The sequence below is a fragment of the Strix uralensis genome, chromosome 22, assembly GCF_047716275.1.
Source record: "Strix uralensis isolate ZFMK-TIS-50842 chromosome 22, bStrUra1, whole genome shotgun sequence".
Lineage (NCBI taxonomy): Eukaryota > Metazoa > Chordata > Aves > Strigiformes > Strigidae > Strix > Strix uralensis.
The window spans coordinates 9,310,762-9,324,584 of record NC_133993.1 but is presented as its reverse complement, the minus strand read 5'-3'; the positions used below and the strand labels follow the sequence as shown (position 1 = coordinate 9,324,584).

General features: G+C 46.0%; 2 protein-coding genes and 1 long non-coding RNA gene across 6 annotated transcripts; 1 reads left to right on the top strand and 2 right to left on the bottom strand.

Annotated features, from left to right (window-relative positions):
- Nucleotides 1-813: 813 nt before the first annotated feature.
- Nucleotides 814-6,535, bottom strand: HOXB7 (homeobox B7). 2 transcript variants are annotated; one of them, XM_074892344.1, is made up of 3 exons: nucleotides 6,327-6,535; nucleotides 4,685-4,967; nucleotides 814-1,763 (listed from the first exon to the last, which is right to left on the bottom strand). In XM_074892344.1, exons 1-3 carry the CDS (start codon nucleotides 6,405-6,407, stop codon nucleotides 1,510-1,512), a joined length of 618 nt encoding a protein of 205 aa, XP_074748445.1. In that variant the 5' UTR covers nucleotides 6,408-6,535; the 3' UTR covers nucleotides 814-1,509. The 2 variants fall into 2 exon arrangements, with proteins under 2 accessions (XP_074748445.1, XP_074748444.1); XM_074892343.1 differs by lacking the exon at nucleotides 6,327-6,535 and having other exon boundaries at nucleotides 4,685-5,381.
- Nucleotides 6,536-6,616: 81 nt separating this feature from the next.
- Nucleotides 6,617-9,533, bottom strand: HOXB8 (homeobox B8). Of its 2 annotated transcripts, none has more exons than XM_074892340.1 (2): nucleotides 8,615-9,533; nucleotides 6,617-7,828 (listed from the first exon to the last, which is right to left on the bottom strand). In XM_074892340.1, exons 1-2 carry the CDS (start codon nucleotides 9,033-9,035, stop codon nucleotides 7,521-7,523), a joined length of 729 nt encoding a protein of 242 aa, XP_074748441.1. In that variant the 5' UTR covers nucleotides 9,036-9,533; the 3' UTR covers nucleotides 6,617-7,520. The 2 variants fall into 2 exon arrangements, with proteins under 2 accessions (XP_074748441.1, XP_074748442.1); XM_074892341.1 differs by having other exon boundaries at nucleotides 6,617-7,825; nucleotides 8,615-9,530.
- LOC141953636 (uncharacterized) lies at nucleotides 7,638-12,599 on the top strand. 2 transcript variants are annotated; one of them, XR_012631939.1, is made up of 3 exons: nucleotides 7,638-7,742; nucleotides 10,248-10,356; nucleotides 10,811-12,599. It is a non-coding gene; the product is annotated as an uncharacterized LOC141953636 (long non-coding RNA). The 2 variants fall into 2 exon arrangements; XR_012631938.1 differs by having other exon boundaries at nucleotides 10,248-12,599.
- The last annotated feature ends 1,224 nt before the right edge of the window (nucleotides 12,600-13,823 follow it).

Genomic DNA, 13,823 nt, shown 5'->3' with positions numbered 1-13,823 from the left:
AGGTGGAAAGCTGCCATCGCCAAGTCCTTCCAAAGCTGGCTGCATTTTTTTTTTTTTTTTTTTTTTCCCTGTGCATCTTGCGCAGCGCATTTGTGGAGTAAATTACGTGGAGCCTCCGCGGGAGGAATCCGCGTCTTTACAGCGCAGCTTGGCAATGTAAATAAACAGGCAGGGGCGGGAGGGGGAGAGGGCGGCGGAGGATGCTCCCCCGCGCAAGTGCTTAAATTTCCTCGCCTTTTGTTTTGCATTGTTGATTTTTCCTGCGTTTAATTGCTTTAATTTATTTTATGCGTGCTTTGATGCTAAACGTTATTTGGTGCTAATGAAAGAGTTCCAGTGCGCAGTAAAGTAGTTGAAGGGCGGAGGGAGAACCTACAAAAAAAAAAAAAAAAAATACTAAAGGCACGGCAAAATAGATCGGTTTTCTGCAAATTAGTTATAAGAAGAGAATTAAAACAAGGGGCGGAAAGACTATTTGGGCTGATTCTGGCTTCTTTACATTCTTCCTTCATGCTCTTACCTTCCTCAGTAATAGCCCAAGCGCAACCACAGAGGGAGAGAAAGGAGAGCAGTCCGCATTTCCAGAGCCCCGAATATCAATTATACCTTCGTATATTCAAATGTGTTGAAAAGGTACTAAAATTTTGAAGGGAATGGTTGGCCTAAAAAAAGAGAGAAGTTTAGGATGATAGATCGGGGCATGTATTAATCTAAAAGGGTCTTTTAGTATATTTATTTTACATGGGAAAAAGCAATTCCAAAACCCCGTGCGTTATTTTTAATAAGAAAAGGGGAAGGAACCCAACGCGATAGTAGATTAATGAAGATTTCCTTTTTATTTCGAAGAATAATAATCACAGACAAGGGGAAAAAAAAAAAGGCAACGCGTCGCCATTAAATAATTTGCTACTTTGATATACAACATTTTACGTAGCACAATATTAATTCCTCTTCTTTTTTTCGTAGAGACTTGAACAAGGAAGAAATCCAGGTAAAAATATACAGAGGCAAAAGAGCATAGCAAGGAGAAAAGAACCACAGAGGTTACAGGGAGAAGGCGTAATAATAATTCATATTATGTACAGGACTATATACGCTAAGTATAATTTTCATTCAGACTTTCAGGTCACATTTTCTAAATTAAAGGTGCTAAACACGACCACGTTACTTCATACCAAAAAGTACACAGCGAAGTACAAACGGAGATTTACAAATTACTTGTACTATAGGAAGACTCACATAGAAAAATGTGTCTATTCTGACTCTAAAGCCACATTTAATAGGTAGATAGTCATTCTATTGTACAAAAAAAAAAAAAAAAAAAAAGACTTTAATATAGGTAGTATTTTTTTCAGTGTCAGGAAACACAATGTATCATTCCTAGGGTTTTTAATTATTTATGCACTTATCATTTATCTATTTTAATATATAGTCTTTTTCTGTGTGTTTTTTCCCCCCTTTTCTTCTCGCGTGGGTTTCCACGTTTCCTGCAACCACCTCTCGCCCCTTTCATTCCTCCTCGTCGTCCTCCGCGTCTGGTTTTTCCTGGCTGTTGGAGCCGGAGCAGGCAGTTTTATTTTCTTTTTTCCACTTCATGCGCCTGTTCTGGAACCAGATTTTGATCTGTCTCTCCGTGAGACACAGGGCGTGGGCGATCTCGATGCGTCTCCTTCTCGTCAGGTACCGGTTGTAGTGGAACTCCTTCTCCAGCTCCAGGGTCTGGTACCTGGTGTAGGTCTGGCGCCCGCGTTTTCTGTCGGTGCCTGGGAAATAAATGAAGATTTAAATCAGCTGGGGGCTTGGAAGAGAGGTTTTGGGGGGCTGCTGGTTTGGTTTGCTTCTTGCTTTTGTCTTTGGGGGCAGCCTAGCAAGCGCCCATCCACTGCAGTCCCACGGGGGAACAAAATCCTCGGAGGAGCTCTACAACCTGGGACAGCCCTTCTTTTTATTTGCAAGATCAACTCCTTCTGCTCGGGGCTTTCCCCACCGCACCCTCCCTGTTCTCAGCCCCCAAACCAGCTCAGTTTTAATTTCTCTTCATCTCGGAAAAGCATGCAAGTGCTTTTTTTTTTTTTTTTTTTTTTTGTGTGCCTGTGCGTGTCTCCGAGTGATCAACAAACTTCAGAAAGTTTCCTGCCCTCCTAGCACCGCTCAGACTCTGAGCTCTGCTTTTTAATTTTCACTTAGACACCAGAAATTTCGGATGGTTGGGGAATAAATACGGAAATACAGTCGAGCAGAGCGAGAGAGGCATCTGCTACCTTCACAAATCCAACTATTTGTCCTCTCTTAAAGCTGTCATCAGGGCGCCTGCTTGGAAGGTGTGTGATGGTCTACATTGTTTCAGGGGATGATTTGGGCACAGCAGTGACTTCTGGGGCTGACAGGGGGGCTGCTACCCCCGGACTGTTCTTGTGGGGGTATGCACAGATGAGAAGCACCCCAACACTCACCCCAGGCTCCCCAGCACCCTCCAGCTGCCTGCGAGCGGGGTTTGGAAAGGGCCCAGCTCCTAATTCTCCTCTCGACCCGACATTTCCTGCAGTCTGATTGGAAATCATTCTACAATATGGTGTTTGTGATCCGGCCTCTATTTGCTATGTAAATGCTATGTATATCTATAGGATAACGTATTCTTTCCCAGAGCAGTGGGGATGGCGAACAGCAGCCCTCGGCCTCTCCTCCACACATTCCACCAGACTCCTCTTCTTCTCCCCTGTTTTTTTCCCCCGCTCCTTTTTCTTTTTAAAAGAAGAAAAGGTCCAGTCATTAGAAGGAGAAAAAAAGGCAAAATAGCCAGGCTAGCTGTAAAGTAAAAATGTGCAGGTCCTGGAATGTGGGTTGTAAAATCCGCTGAGGGGAGAGCCATAAACTGCTGCTGAATAGGGATGACAACTCTATCTCTGCTCGCTGATGAAATTCCACAAGCGCGATCGCACAGTGGGCATGGGACACACACACACACACACACACACACACGAGGGGGGGACCCCGCTTTTACGACCGAGGCCGAGTTTCTCTGGTTTTAGGCTCAGCAGATCCCAGAGCATCCAGGGGTTTTGGAGCGCAGGACCCCTGTTTCCAAACCCTCTCTAATGTTGATCCTCTCAGCGTCACAGGCTAAAAAGGGGGTGAGTGGGGGGGCTTCCTAAATCTAAACTCAGATAAAAGCAGAGATGAAGTGTTTACGACCAGAAATATTTGGTCTTTGATAAATCAACTGTAAAAGTGAATGAATTATGGAGCAGGTAATGGAAAGAACTGACCACCAAATAAGTGTGCGGGTAACTCCTGCCTTTATAAGCCGCTGTACACTGGCTGCTTCGCTGTTTTCTTTTTCCTCTGCCTCGCAGGGAGGCTGGCCCCCACCCCGCTCGCCCCCCAGGTTTTACTAACGAGCCCCTTTCCCCATCCTCGGCGGCGGGGGGAGCCTCCCTCGCAGGGATGCTCTCAAGTTGCAATCTGGCACGGCAGAGGCGAAGCCGGGGCGGCTGGAAAATGAGCTCCCGCCTTCCCCCCCCTCCCCGCTCCCAGTCGGGACAGCAGCGCCTTTCTCCCCCCTTCTCAGGATTACACGAGTGTAAACATCACCACGCGTGTACACGGACACCGGCCGGGCTGCTCCGAGCGGGGGGGGAGCCTGGCCCGCAGCGCCCAGCCCGGCCCCGGGGGGAGCCGGGACGCCCCGGGACCGCTCCCCCGCGAGGGAAATGGATATTTATTAAATGTTAATTGACATTAATACCCTGAGACGGAGCGCTGTGGTGGCCGAAGGCAGCGCGACCGCCCGGCGTTCAGCGCCTTTTGGGGTTGAGACACATGTGCGGGGACAGCGTGTCCCGGCGTGGGGCGTCCCCCGCTTCGCTCCGCTCCCGCGGAGCACTGCGCGGCCTTCCGCGGAGCTGCGCTGCCCTGCGCCGCGGCAGCGTCCCGGGGACCCTTAGCCCCGCAGCAGGGCCACGCTGAGCACCCCGTGGTCCCCAAAGAACCTTCCCCAAGGTGCGGAGCTCACCGCACCCCTCCGCGGTGATGTTTTTTCGGGAGGTGACACAGATCAAGGTGCTCCCCCCGCTATATCCATCCACCCATCCATCCGGATTCCGGCCCGAGTGTCACCGTTTCGAGAGCGGGGCTTTTAATTGCACCGGGACTGATGTGTTGCTGGTTCTGATGGCAACACGCTACCTTTAATTGCAGTGTCTGGGACATTGTGGTGAGGGGCTGGGAAATGAAGGGTTTGTAATGTAACAGAAAACAAGCCAAGCTTGCAAGCACCTCCCATAAATAGTTTCTTTCAGAATCTATATCTATATCTACATGGGGGTAGCACAATCTCCATCCTGTAAATAGAGGAGAAGAAGGGGCTGGCCATTATTTCTGCAGCTCTGTCTGTCCCCTCAAAGACAAACTGCCTTTTGCATGGCACATACACAGCCCCAGCAACACCAATAAATATTTAAAGCTAAAAGGATGGCTTTATGGCGGGGGGTGTGGGGGGGTGTTCGCTCTCTCCCTCTCTCTTTTGAAGATGCGTTTTCGGTGAAACGTCATGAAAGGAGTTGGGGACAATTCCCCCCTCCCCTCCCCCTCCGCCATCCCCCGCGCACGCCATCAAATAATTTACACTCCCCCCACCCCACCCCCCCCACCCCGGGCTCCTTTCTTTAGGGAGGCTCGGGCTTACCTGTGCTCCTCATCCAGGGGTAGATACGGAAGTTACTGTCGCTTTGCAAATCTGAGTCCCTCTGGTCCGTTTTGCTGCAATTCTGCTTGGAGGCATCTCCCGGGCACATCATGGAGAGGTTTTGCTCAAAAGGGGAACAGTGCATGTTGAAGGAGCCGGGCTCCAGGCCGTAACCGGAGGAATACATGCTGGGGGGCTGGGGGTGCACGGCGCTGCCACTGGAGTAGAGCCCGGGCATGGAGGCGGCGAAGGGAGGCGTGGATCCGGCCCCATACCCCGCTCGCTGGGTGTTGGAGGCGAAAGCGCAAGAAGTTTGCTCGGGAAAGACTCCGGATGGGAAAACCGAACTTGCGGCTTGATATTTAGAAAATAAAGCATTCGCATAATACAATGAACTCATAATTTGGCCGGGTGATTTGTAGGTCGGGACGTTTTAGTGTCGGTTTTACGAGGTACCGTGATATATTACGGAATTAGAGTCCAGATTTACACCAAAAAGGAGCCCTTTTTCCTCCCGGCCCATGTGACGCGCGGGCACGTGGCTCCGGCGGCGCCAATCGCCGCCCGCTCCCTCCTCGGGGGCAAAAAATTGTAGTGCTGCTGGATTTATAAAATATGATAAATAATTGATGCGATATAAAACCCTCCAAGATCTATGCTGGAAGGGGTGAAATTGTGCTGGAGTCGATAAGCAACCTGTAATCAGTTTTCAGCTCAGACCGAGGGAGAAAGAGAAAAGGGGGGGGGGGGGGGGTAAAAGCACGTTGCTGATAAACCAGCGTCTCCCTCTCGGTCTCTCTCTGCTGGAGGAAAAGGAAGGGAGCTCTATTTATCCCTTTATTGATCCCGTCTAAAATTCCCTCCTTCGCACCATTTCCCCGGCTCCGAGGTACTTTTTCACAAGACTGTACATAATTTCCTCCCCTCCCCCCTTGACCCTCTCCCCCTCCCCGACCCCCCCCCCCCCCCCCCCCCATAAGACAAATGTCTCATTGATACCTAATAGTTTCAGGGTTCTTTTTTCCCAAATGTCATTCAGCTCTATATCTAATTTATTCCAGTGCCACAGGCTTTGAGCTTCGTATTGAGCTGGCATTTGCTTTTCTTGTTGCGAAAAATAAAGAGTGTACAGATCCCTTGTTCAGCGTGTCAGCGGTTCTGCAGGACTCAATTACAGTTAGAAGTAAAACCTTACCAGCTGGCTGATTTGCTTTCTGCTGGAGAAGCAGAGAGACCTTCCAAAATGTGATCTGCCTCAATTTTTTTAAGGGGAGGGGGGAGGTTTTAGAAAGAAAGAAAGTCTCACACGGAGGAAAAGCAGCCCAGACAATGGTGGATGTGCATCTAGGGTTTGTGCTGTTTCTCCTTTCCCAAGGTTATGTTGCAAGGGGATGGATTTGCATCCCCGCACTCCTCTATTGCCATGGCAGGGCAGCTCGACAGGCGAGGGAGCAGAAAGCAGCTCAGCTGCGCGACTGACAATAATTTTCTTTTTTTTTTTTTTTTTTTTTTTTTTGCAGTGTGGGAGGAAAGGAAGGGGGACCTAAAGCTGGGCTTCATCTTGCGGGGACTGGGGTGGGCGAGGAGAGAGGGGGGAAAGGAGGAAAGAGAAAGGGGAAAAAATACAACAAACACACGTTACCTTCAGGAAGGATTTCCACACAGCCTCCCAACCTGTCACCACCCAGGAACTGTTAGAAACAACAACAAGAGCAGAAGCCATCGCAGTTGCCCCGGCCCCCTCCCCTTCCCCACGGCTCCCAGGCAGCAGCTCCCCGGCCCCAGCCCGTCCCAGCAGCGCTCCAGCATCTCTCCAGGCAAAGAAGTCTTTGATGGCCAGGGCTGCAGCTCCGACACAATTGACTTTTATTTCCTTTCTATCAAAGTGGTCCTGGAGGAAATGGAGCAGGGTAAAAGAATGATGTCACGGAATTCTCGCTTGTAAACTTTATTGTAACTTTCTTCCGCCGCTTCCAGGTTTAGACAATAGAACAAAGTGATGAAAGAACAACAAAATATATCATTAGTTCCCCCAATAAAGTAATTCACGTATACAGTATACATTCTTTTTCACAGTTAACCTAAAGATCACTTTACAACTTGCTTCACTGTGCGCATGCTAACTAAAGGAGAGAAAAACGTTTTTTTTCTTGTCTTTTTTTTTTCCTTTTTTTTTCCCTTATTTTTTGGAAGAGACATTTAAAAATTGTAAACAGAAAAAAAAAAAAAAAAAAAAGAAAATCCCGAACCAAATAAAAGAATAGAAGTAAGGAAAGTAAAGAGAGAAAGAGAGAGAAAGAGAGAGATAACTATAGCATAAATAGGCAGTTTCATGTTGTTGGGATGTTTGTTTCAATAGCTACCTCCAGTACATACAGATAAACCACAACAAAAAAGGTGGAAAATAATAAAAAAAAAAAAGTGCACAAATGTAATTTCACGTAACTCCTATAGCATTGAAAGCTATGTTAACCAACCCACCCCCCAGGAAAGAAGAGAGAGACAGAGAGAAAGACAGAGAGAGAGAGAGAATTTCACAGTCATGTTTTACATAAGCTATTGCGTTACACTACCACTAGTTAATAACTGGCAAAAGGCAGGAGAGACCTCCCGATCACTTTTGCATACTGTTCATTGTATCAAAGGATAATCAGGAAAGTGGTGCTTACAGCTATATTGTTTTACAGCAATAAAAGGTTTTTTTTTTTTTTCCTTTCTCTTTTCTATGCATTGTTGGTTTTTTTCCCACCCCTCCCTTACATTAACTGCCATTAACGTGGGGCTCAGGGGCTCTTCCACCCCAGCAGCGCTTGCCTTTCAGTCCTTAAAAATCCTTTTATTTCTTGTCCGCCTTCTGTGCTTCCCCTTCCTCGTCCACCTCCTGGGCTCTTTCCATTTTCTGTTTTTCCAGTTCTTCCTGCTCGCATTTGCTGCTGGGAAACTTGTCTTTGTTGTTTTCCTTTTTCCATTTCATCCTCCTGTTCTGGAACCAGATTTTGACCTGCCTTTCTGTCAATCCCAGGGCATGCGAGACCTCGATCCTCCGTTTGCGGGTCAGGTAGGGATTAAATAGAAATTCCTTCTCCAGTTCCAGCGTCTGGTAGCGGCTGTAGGTTTGCCTCCCCCTCCTCCGTCCAGCGGCTGCTGGGGAATTGCAAAGGTTGGGTGGAAGAGGGGAAGAAGAGAAGGAGGTTGAAAGATACATAAACCAGGCTCGGGAATAGGCACACACAGGCTCACACCCGCTCACACACTCACACACACACCCAGGCACGGGAGGGGGAGGAAGAAAGGACTCGCAGGAGCAGAGGCAGGAAGCGAGCAGGGAGAGGGAAAGGCTCCTGTAGAATATTATAAAAGGGAAGATGGTTATAAAGGAAAGGGGTGATGGTGGCGGGGCGGGGGGGGGGGGGGGGTCACCCACCAGCCCACTCCAGCAGCCCAGCTAAAGCCTGCACTTGCACACTTATTATTACCCGAACAACAACAACAACAACAACAACAACAACAACAACAACAGACTCCGGCTCTTTGGGATCCCGGGGCAAAAAAAAAAAAAAAAAAAAAAAAAAAAGAGAGCTGCAGCTCAGGGAGAGCAAGCAGCACCACCGAAATCCCAAATCAAACGCAAAACAAAAATGAAGGGGCTTTTTGAGGCTATAAAAGTGCCATAAACTTTAAGGACGCTTCCTTCCACAGAAAGCCCGGCTCGCTCAGCCCCCAGAAGAAAAGGTCTCCTTCAGGGTAATTAAACTATAAAGCAATTTACAAGTGCAAAAGTTTACCCCCGTAAAGCAGTAAAATACAGTCACTGGGGAAGAAAAAGGGAGCGAAAGAAAGCAAGCAAGCAAGAGGGGCAGAAAGAAAGCAAGGGGGCTACTTTATGGGCTCAGGAAATGCCTCCTCGCTGTCCTTTCCATCTCGCCTCACCTTGCGGTCGCATCCAGGGGAAAAGCTGGGTCGGAGAAGGGCTTTGCTCCGAGCTCTCCGCCTCCTCTCCAAGGCCGCTGGCAGCAAGCTTGCAGTCCGTGTACTGCACCAAGTCCGACTCCTGGGCGCTGAAGAGGCTCTGCCTTTGCAAGGGGTCGTAGCCATAGAAGTTGCTGGGGTCCCCATGGCACGCCACGGCGCAGGGATTCTGTTGGTAAGGGGAGCTGGAGAGTGAGGATGCTCCGTGGTAAAACTCCTGGATTTGGGTCGGATGCTGGAAGGTGCCCCCCGTGCTGGGTCCGTACACCACCGTGGGTCTGCCCCCAAGATCCTGAGCGAACCCACAGTCATAGTAATTGGGACGCAAGGAGTCCCCGGTTTTGTATTTGGAGAAGAGTGAGTTGACAAAATAAGAGCTCATTTTAATTTAAATAAGAATATTTGTTTGGAGGAGGAAGAAAATTAAAAAAAAAAAAAAAAAAAAAAAAGAAGCCAACCAAACCAGACCACGGGAATCTATTAGCAAAAAAAGAAAGCGCTAAGATGCTAAGCAACGACAGTTTGTGATTTCCAGGAATATAAAAGGAGGATATAATCAAAACTCTAAGCCTGCATGATATTGAATTCTTTCCTCCCCCCCCACCCCTAAAAAAAAAAAAAAATCGCCACTTAAAGAGTTCTCGCTTTACATTTCCAAGAAGAGATGCCAGTTCATAAACAGTTTTCAGTGATTTACTTCAGCGCAAATGAGTTGTTTCATATTTTGCAGTGTCTTTTCATGATCATTTGCATCTATTACCAAAACCTCATCCTATTGGCTTCTCCTTACTCCACACGGACTCTGCACTGCATGATTGTGAAAGGAAGAGTGTGAGAGAATAAAGAAGGAAAAGCAAGCGAGGGGGAGCGAGAGAGGGAGAGGGAGCGAGAGAGAGAGAGAGAGAGGGAGCGAGAGGGGAAGGGAGAAGGAGGTGGGGTGAATATACGGATTAAATATGTTTAACTACCTACATTAATGAGATATCGCTCGCCTCACAACAAATCACATACCTAGACCACCCAAAAGATTGATTTTTGGGGAGTGTTGGAAAATTAAAGAGAAGCGCTCGCAGTCGTTAATTTCAAAATTTTAACGAGGCAGTTTTAGCCTTTTTAAATGTCAGGGTCGCTTTGGAAAACTGTAAAAGAACACGATTTAATTGCTACCAGTTTTAAAAGGTCCTATAAATGTAATTGGTATTTTAATACAAGTTATCAAATCATACAGCTTCTTACCCTAAACATATTTTAAAACAAACGAGGTAGTCATATTTAACATTTTAATGATCAATTTCCTTATTATTGATAAAGGTTTAACTATCACATGAAGGGAATTGCATTTGTAATAGCCCCAAAAAAGGCTGTAAACTGTTTAACAAACTATAAAACGCCATAAAGCCGGGGATGTTGTTGTTGTTTATACCGCACTACATAAAAGCCGTTAGGATTTTACGAGTTCGTTCCTCTACTGCTATAAACCAGAGGTTTCGATTGGACCCGTCCGCATTATAGCGAGATGTTGAGGTGTCAATATTGAATTAAAATGATTATAGTTTTTCATATATAACATTGACTTTTTGTGTCTCTCCCGCAGCCCCCTCCCTGCCTCCTCCCCCGCCGAGGACTTGTTCAAGATGTGGTTGGGGATGATTGTGAACTAAAAGTATTGTGTCGCTTATCACATCCAGAACAGAACCTTTATGGTCAGTAACTGATGGCTCTTCCCTACCTCACCCCCTCCTCAATAAGTTCTTTTTTTTTTTTTTTTTTTTTGCATGATACTTCTAATGAAAACTGGGGAGAAGAGGGGGATGGGAGAGGAGAGGCTTTCTATTTTATTGGCATTTGGTAACAACGGAGCAAACTTACCCCTAAGATGCCAACGCTGCAATTTTCCACCATCTAAACACACAGGGGGTAGATTTTGAAATTCATTTATCGCAGTCAGCAAATATTACCGAGACGTATTTCAGCTAATAACGACACCAAACCCTCCCAACCCAACGCTGCCCCAGCCTGCCTAACACCCACGACGCCCCTCCAAGCCCCTCGCAATGCCAGCTATATTTTCCAATCCTTCAGCCTTCAATAGGAGCTAAAGACACTCTTTTAAACCTTTTTTTTTTTTTTTTTTTTTTTCCCTTTTGCCCTGGGTAGATTTCTGCTGCTTCCCATTGCATCTGTCTGCGCGGGTTTGACACGAGAAAGGTGAATTAAAGACGGTTTCATTCGTGCCTGCCTGGGACTGAGGGATAATTTTCAACCTCCACAACATGGAAAAGAGGAAAAAGTTGAAATGATTCGGTTAGTCCGTCTTGCCAGGGCTTTGGTAAAAAAAAAAAAATACTTGCATTAAAATTGGCAGTGGGAATAGGCAGGGAATTAAGACAGACAGAAAGAAAGAGAGAGAGCAAGAAAGAAAGAAAACAAAGATAGTAACGGAATAAAACTTTAAAACCATCCTTAGAGAAATAATTTAAGTAAATACGTTTCCTTTATTTTGTGTAGGGATAATTTCAGTCGAGTCTAAGAGCTTTTTCAAGTAATTATTGTTGTTGGAGTACTTGCAGTGGTATAATTAAGGCTTTTTCCCCCCTAAAAGAGAAGTTAACATTTTATTTTTCTCAACACTTTTATTGTCGATTGAGCAGATTTTGGTTTCATCTTTGAACATAAAACCCCAGAAATGGTGCACACAAGTAAATAGAGCTTTGCAGCCTGGCGTGGGGATGCTCGATGCTAGAATTTTCAAGAAAGAAAAAAAGAAAAAAAAAAAAAAAAAAAAAAAGGAAGAATCGACCAAAGTATTTTTAGAAAAGAAGCTATCTTCTTCTATGTGTATTTACAGGCGTACTCCCATCTATCGAAGTTTGTAAAGTAAAAAATAGCAGGAATTCCCGTTCAAGACCCCAAGAAGGCGGGAGTGAAGTTCTTCTTGGAAGTTAACATTTTTATCAAGTGCAGTAGAATTTTATGGTCATGATGTGATGGTAACTCACCAATGCACCAGAAATCAATGGCTGATCTTAAATCATTCCTATACTGTACTCAGATTCCTGATGAAAGGAAAATGTTTCTATTATAAGAAAAAGCAAGTGGGGATGTGTGTGTGTGCGTGCGTGTGTGTGTGTCTGTGAGAGAGAAGATAATTTATAAATACCCAGTGGAGGAAAGATTTATTAGGAATTCACAAGGAAAAAAAAAAGAACCCCAAACCCTTTCCTAGGTAAACCTTAACTTTTCACTCTGCGTTTTACTGAATGCACAAGGACAGGATTTTCCTTTGTTTTCCTCATCTATTTCTGTTTACATTTGTATTTCATTTTATAGCATTTAAACAGTCTTGAGATGCTTAAACTTTGCCTCTTATAACACCATATCGCATCCTGTTCTGTCGCGTGTATCGGTTTAATTTGTTACATTCCCCCCTCGAATGCAGCTTATCGGGGAACGGGCGTATTTTCTGGCGTGACTTCGGGGAAATATTTATTCAGAAAATACCGGTTTATAACAATTTGAAAGAAAACCTATATTGAAATTATTGCCACCATGCCTTTCTATGCTATTTGTAGCTGAAGGACTGGAACGTCTGAATAATTTTTGTCTTGTAATTTTGAAGAAACAAAGGCCAAAATAAAAGTGAACTAGTGGAGTTAAAAGTTTATATTTTGGTTGCTGCTGCATGAGCGGAGTATTTGTATGTATCACAAAACGTGTGAACTTAATAGCATTTTGGATTAATTTACTGTTTTGTAGAATTTAAAAATATTTCCAAACATATTAAGTGAAGACCTTGGGCAAAGAGCAGTAGCATCACCAAAAGACGGAGCAACTGTACCAAAAATGACCGGTTCAACTTCTAAAAAGCATATACTGTTGGTTTTTTTTTTTTTTCGGCGATGGTTGTGAACCTAAAACATAGAAAATAAAGAGCCGAGAAAACGCAGATCATCCTAACGGCTAAGGTAAAAAGCCAGGGCAAAATGTCTTGATTCTGCGTGTGCCTTTCTCCCCGAAATCTTGGAGCCCTCTCTTTTCCAGTCCTGCAAACGTAAATCTTCGGTTTGGAGATAATGAAGCTGTCCTCTCACCTCCACCCGAACTAGCAGAAGACAAAACCCCATGGTTTTTTTCTCCCTTTTAAATGAACATTTAAAATAGATGCGTGTCCCACCTCTCACCGCATCCCGGCACAGCGCCTCCAGATTAACTCTCTCTCTCTTTTTTTTTTTTTTTTTTAAGCCTCACATAATTTACCCTCGCAGGGAAAAATAGATGTAACCTATAAAATCGGCAAAATAGCTATAATTAACCCTATATTTTATGCCTCGGGATTATTCATGCTCGCCAGCAAACAGCCCGGTGGCTGCCGCTAATGAAATCAAGGTGTTACGCGGAGCCCCGCGGCCGAGCGCGGGAGACGCGCGTCTAGCGTGGAGCAAGGGCGCCACCTCGCGGCGCTGCGCGGAGCCGCAACCTGCGCAGGGGGGCGCGGAGAGATTTCCGGGGGGGGGGAGGTGGGGAGCAAGAAAAAGGGGGGTCCCGCTCGGACCTGGGGAAATAAAACCAGCCAAAAGTGAGGGGAGGTGAGGGAGAAAAAGAGGGAGAAAAAGGAAAATCGAGTTGTTCCTCCTCGCCCCGCAGCGCTGAAGTTTTACGCGCGGGAAGCTCCAGCATCCAGTCGCTCTACCCGGCAATAAAAGAGGCAAAATGGGTTTGCTTTTGAAAACCGCTATTGTTTCAAATTCCGAGACTAAACAATTGGTCATTCTGCTCTGGAGGGGGAAGGCCAGAGCTGTAAACCGATAAAGAGCTTCCCAAGCCCAGACGTCTCGCCAGAACTTGGAGTGTGGGAGTGTGGGGGGGCCTCTGTGTGTGTGTGTTGTTGTTGTTGTGTGCATGGCTCAGCATTCTGGCAGCCTGGAATTGCTTTAAAGGAAAAAGGAAAAAAAAAAAAAAAAAAAAAAGAAAGGGGGGAAAAAAAGAACAAAGGGAATCATCCAGAGCGCTGGATTTTCACGGCATCTGCAAGAGAAGAATAAATTAGCAAAAGTCCCTCCCCACCTTTTCTCTCCCTCTCTTCTCCCCCCCCCCCCCCGCCTTATTTTTTAACTACCCCCTCCCTTAAGGGAGGAAAAAAAAAAAAAAAGAGGGGAACTTTGTATGTGAC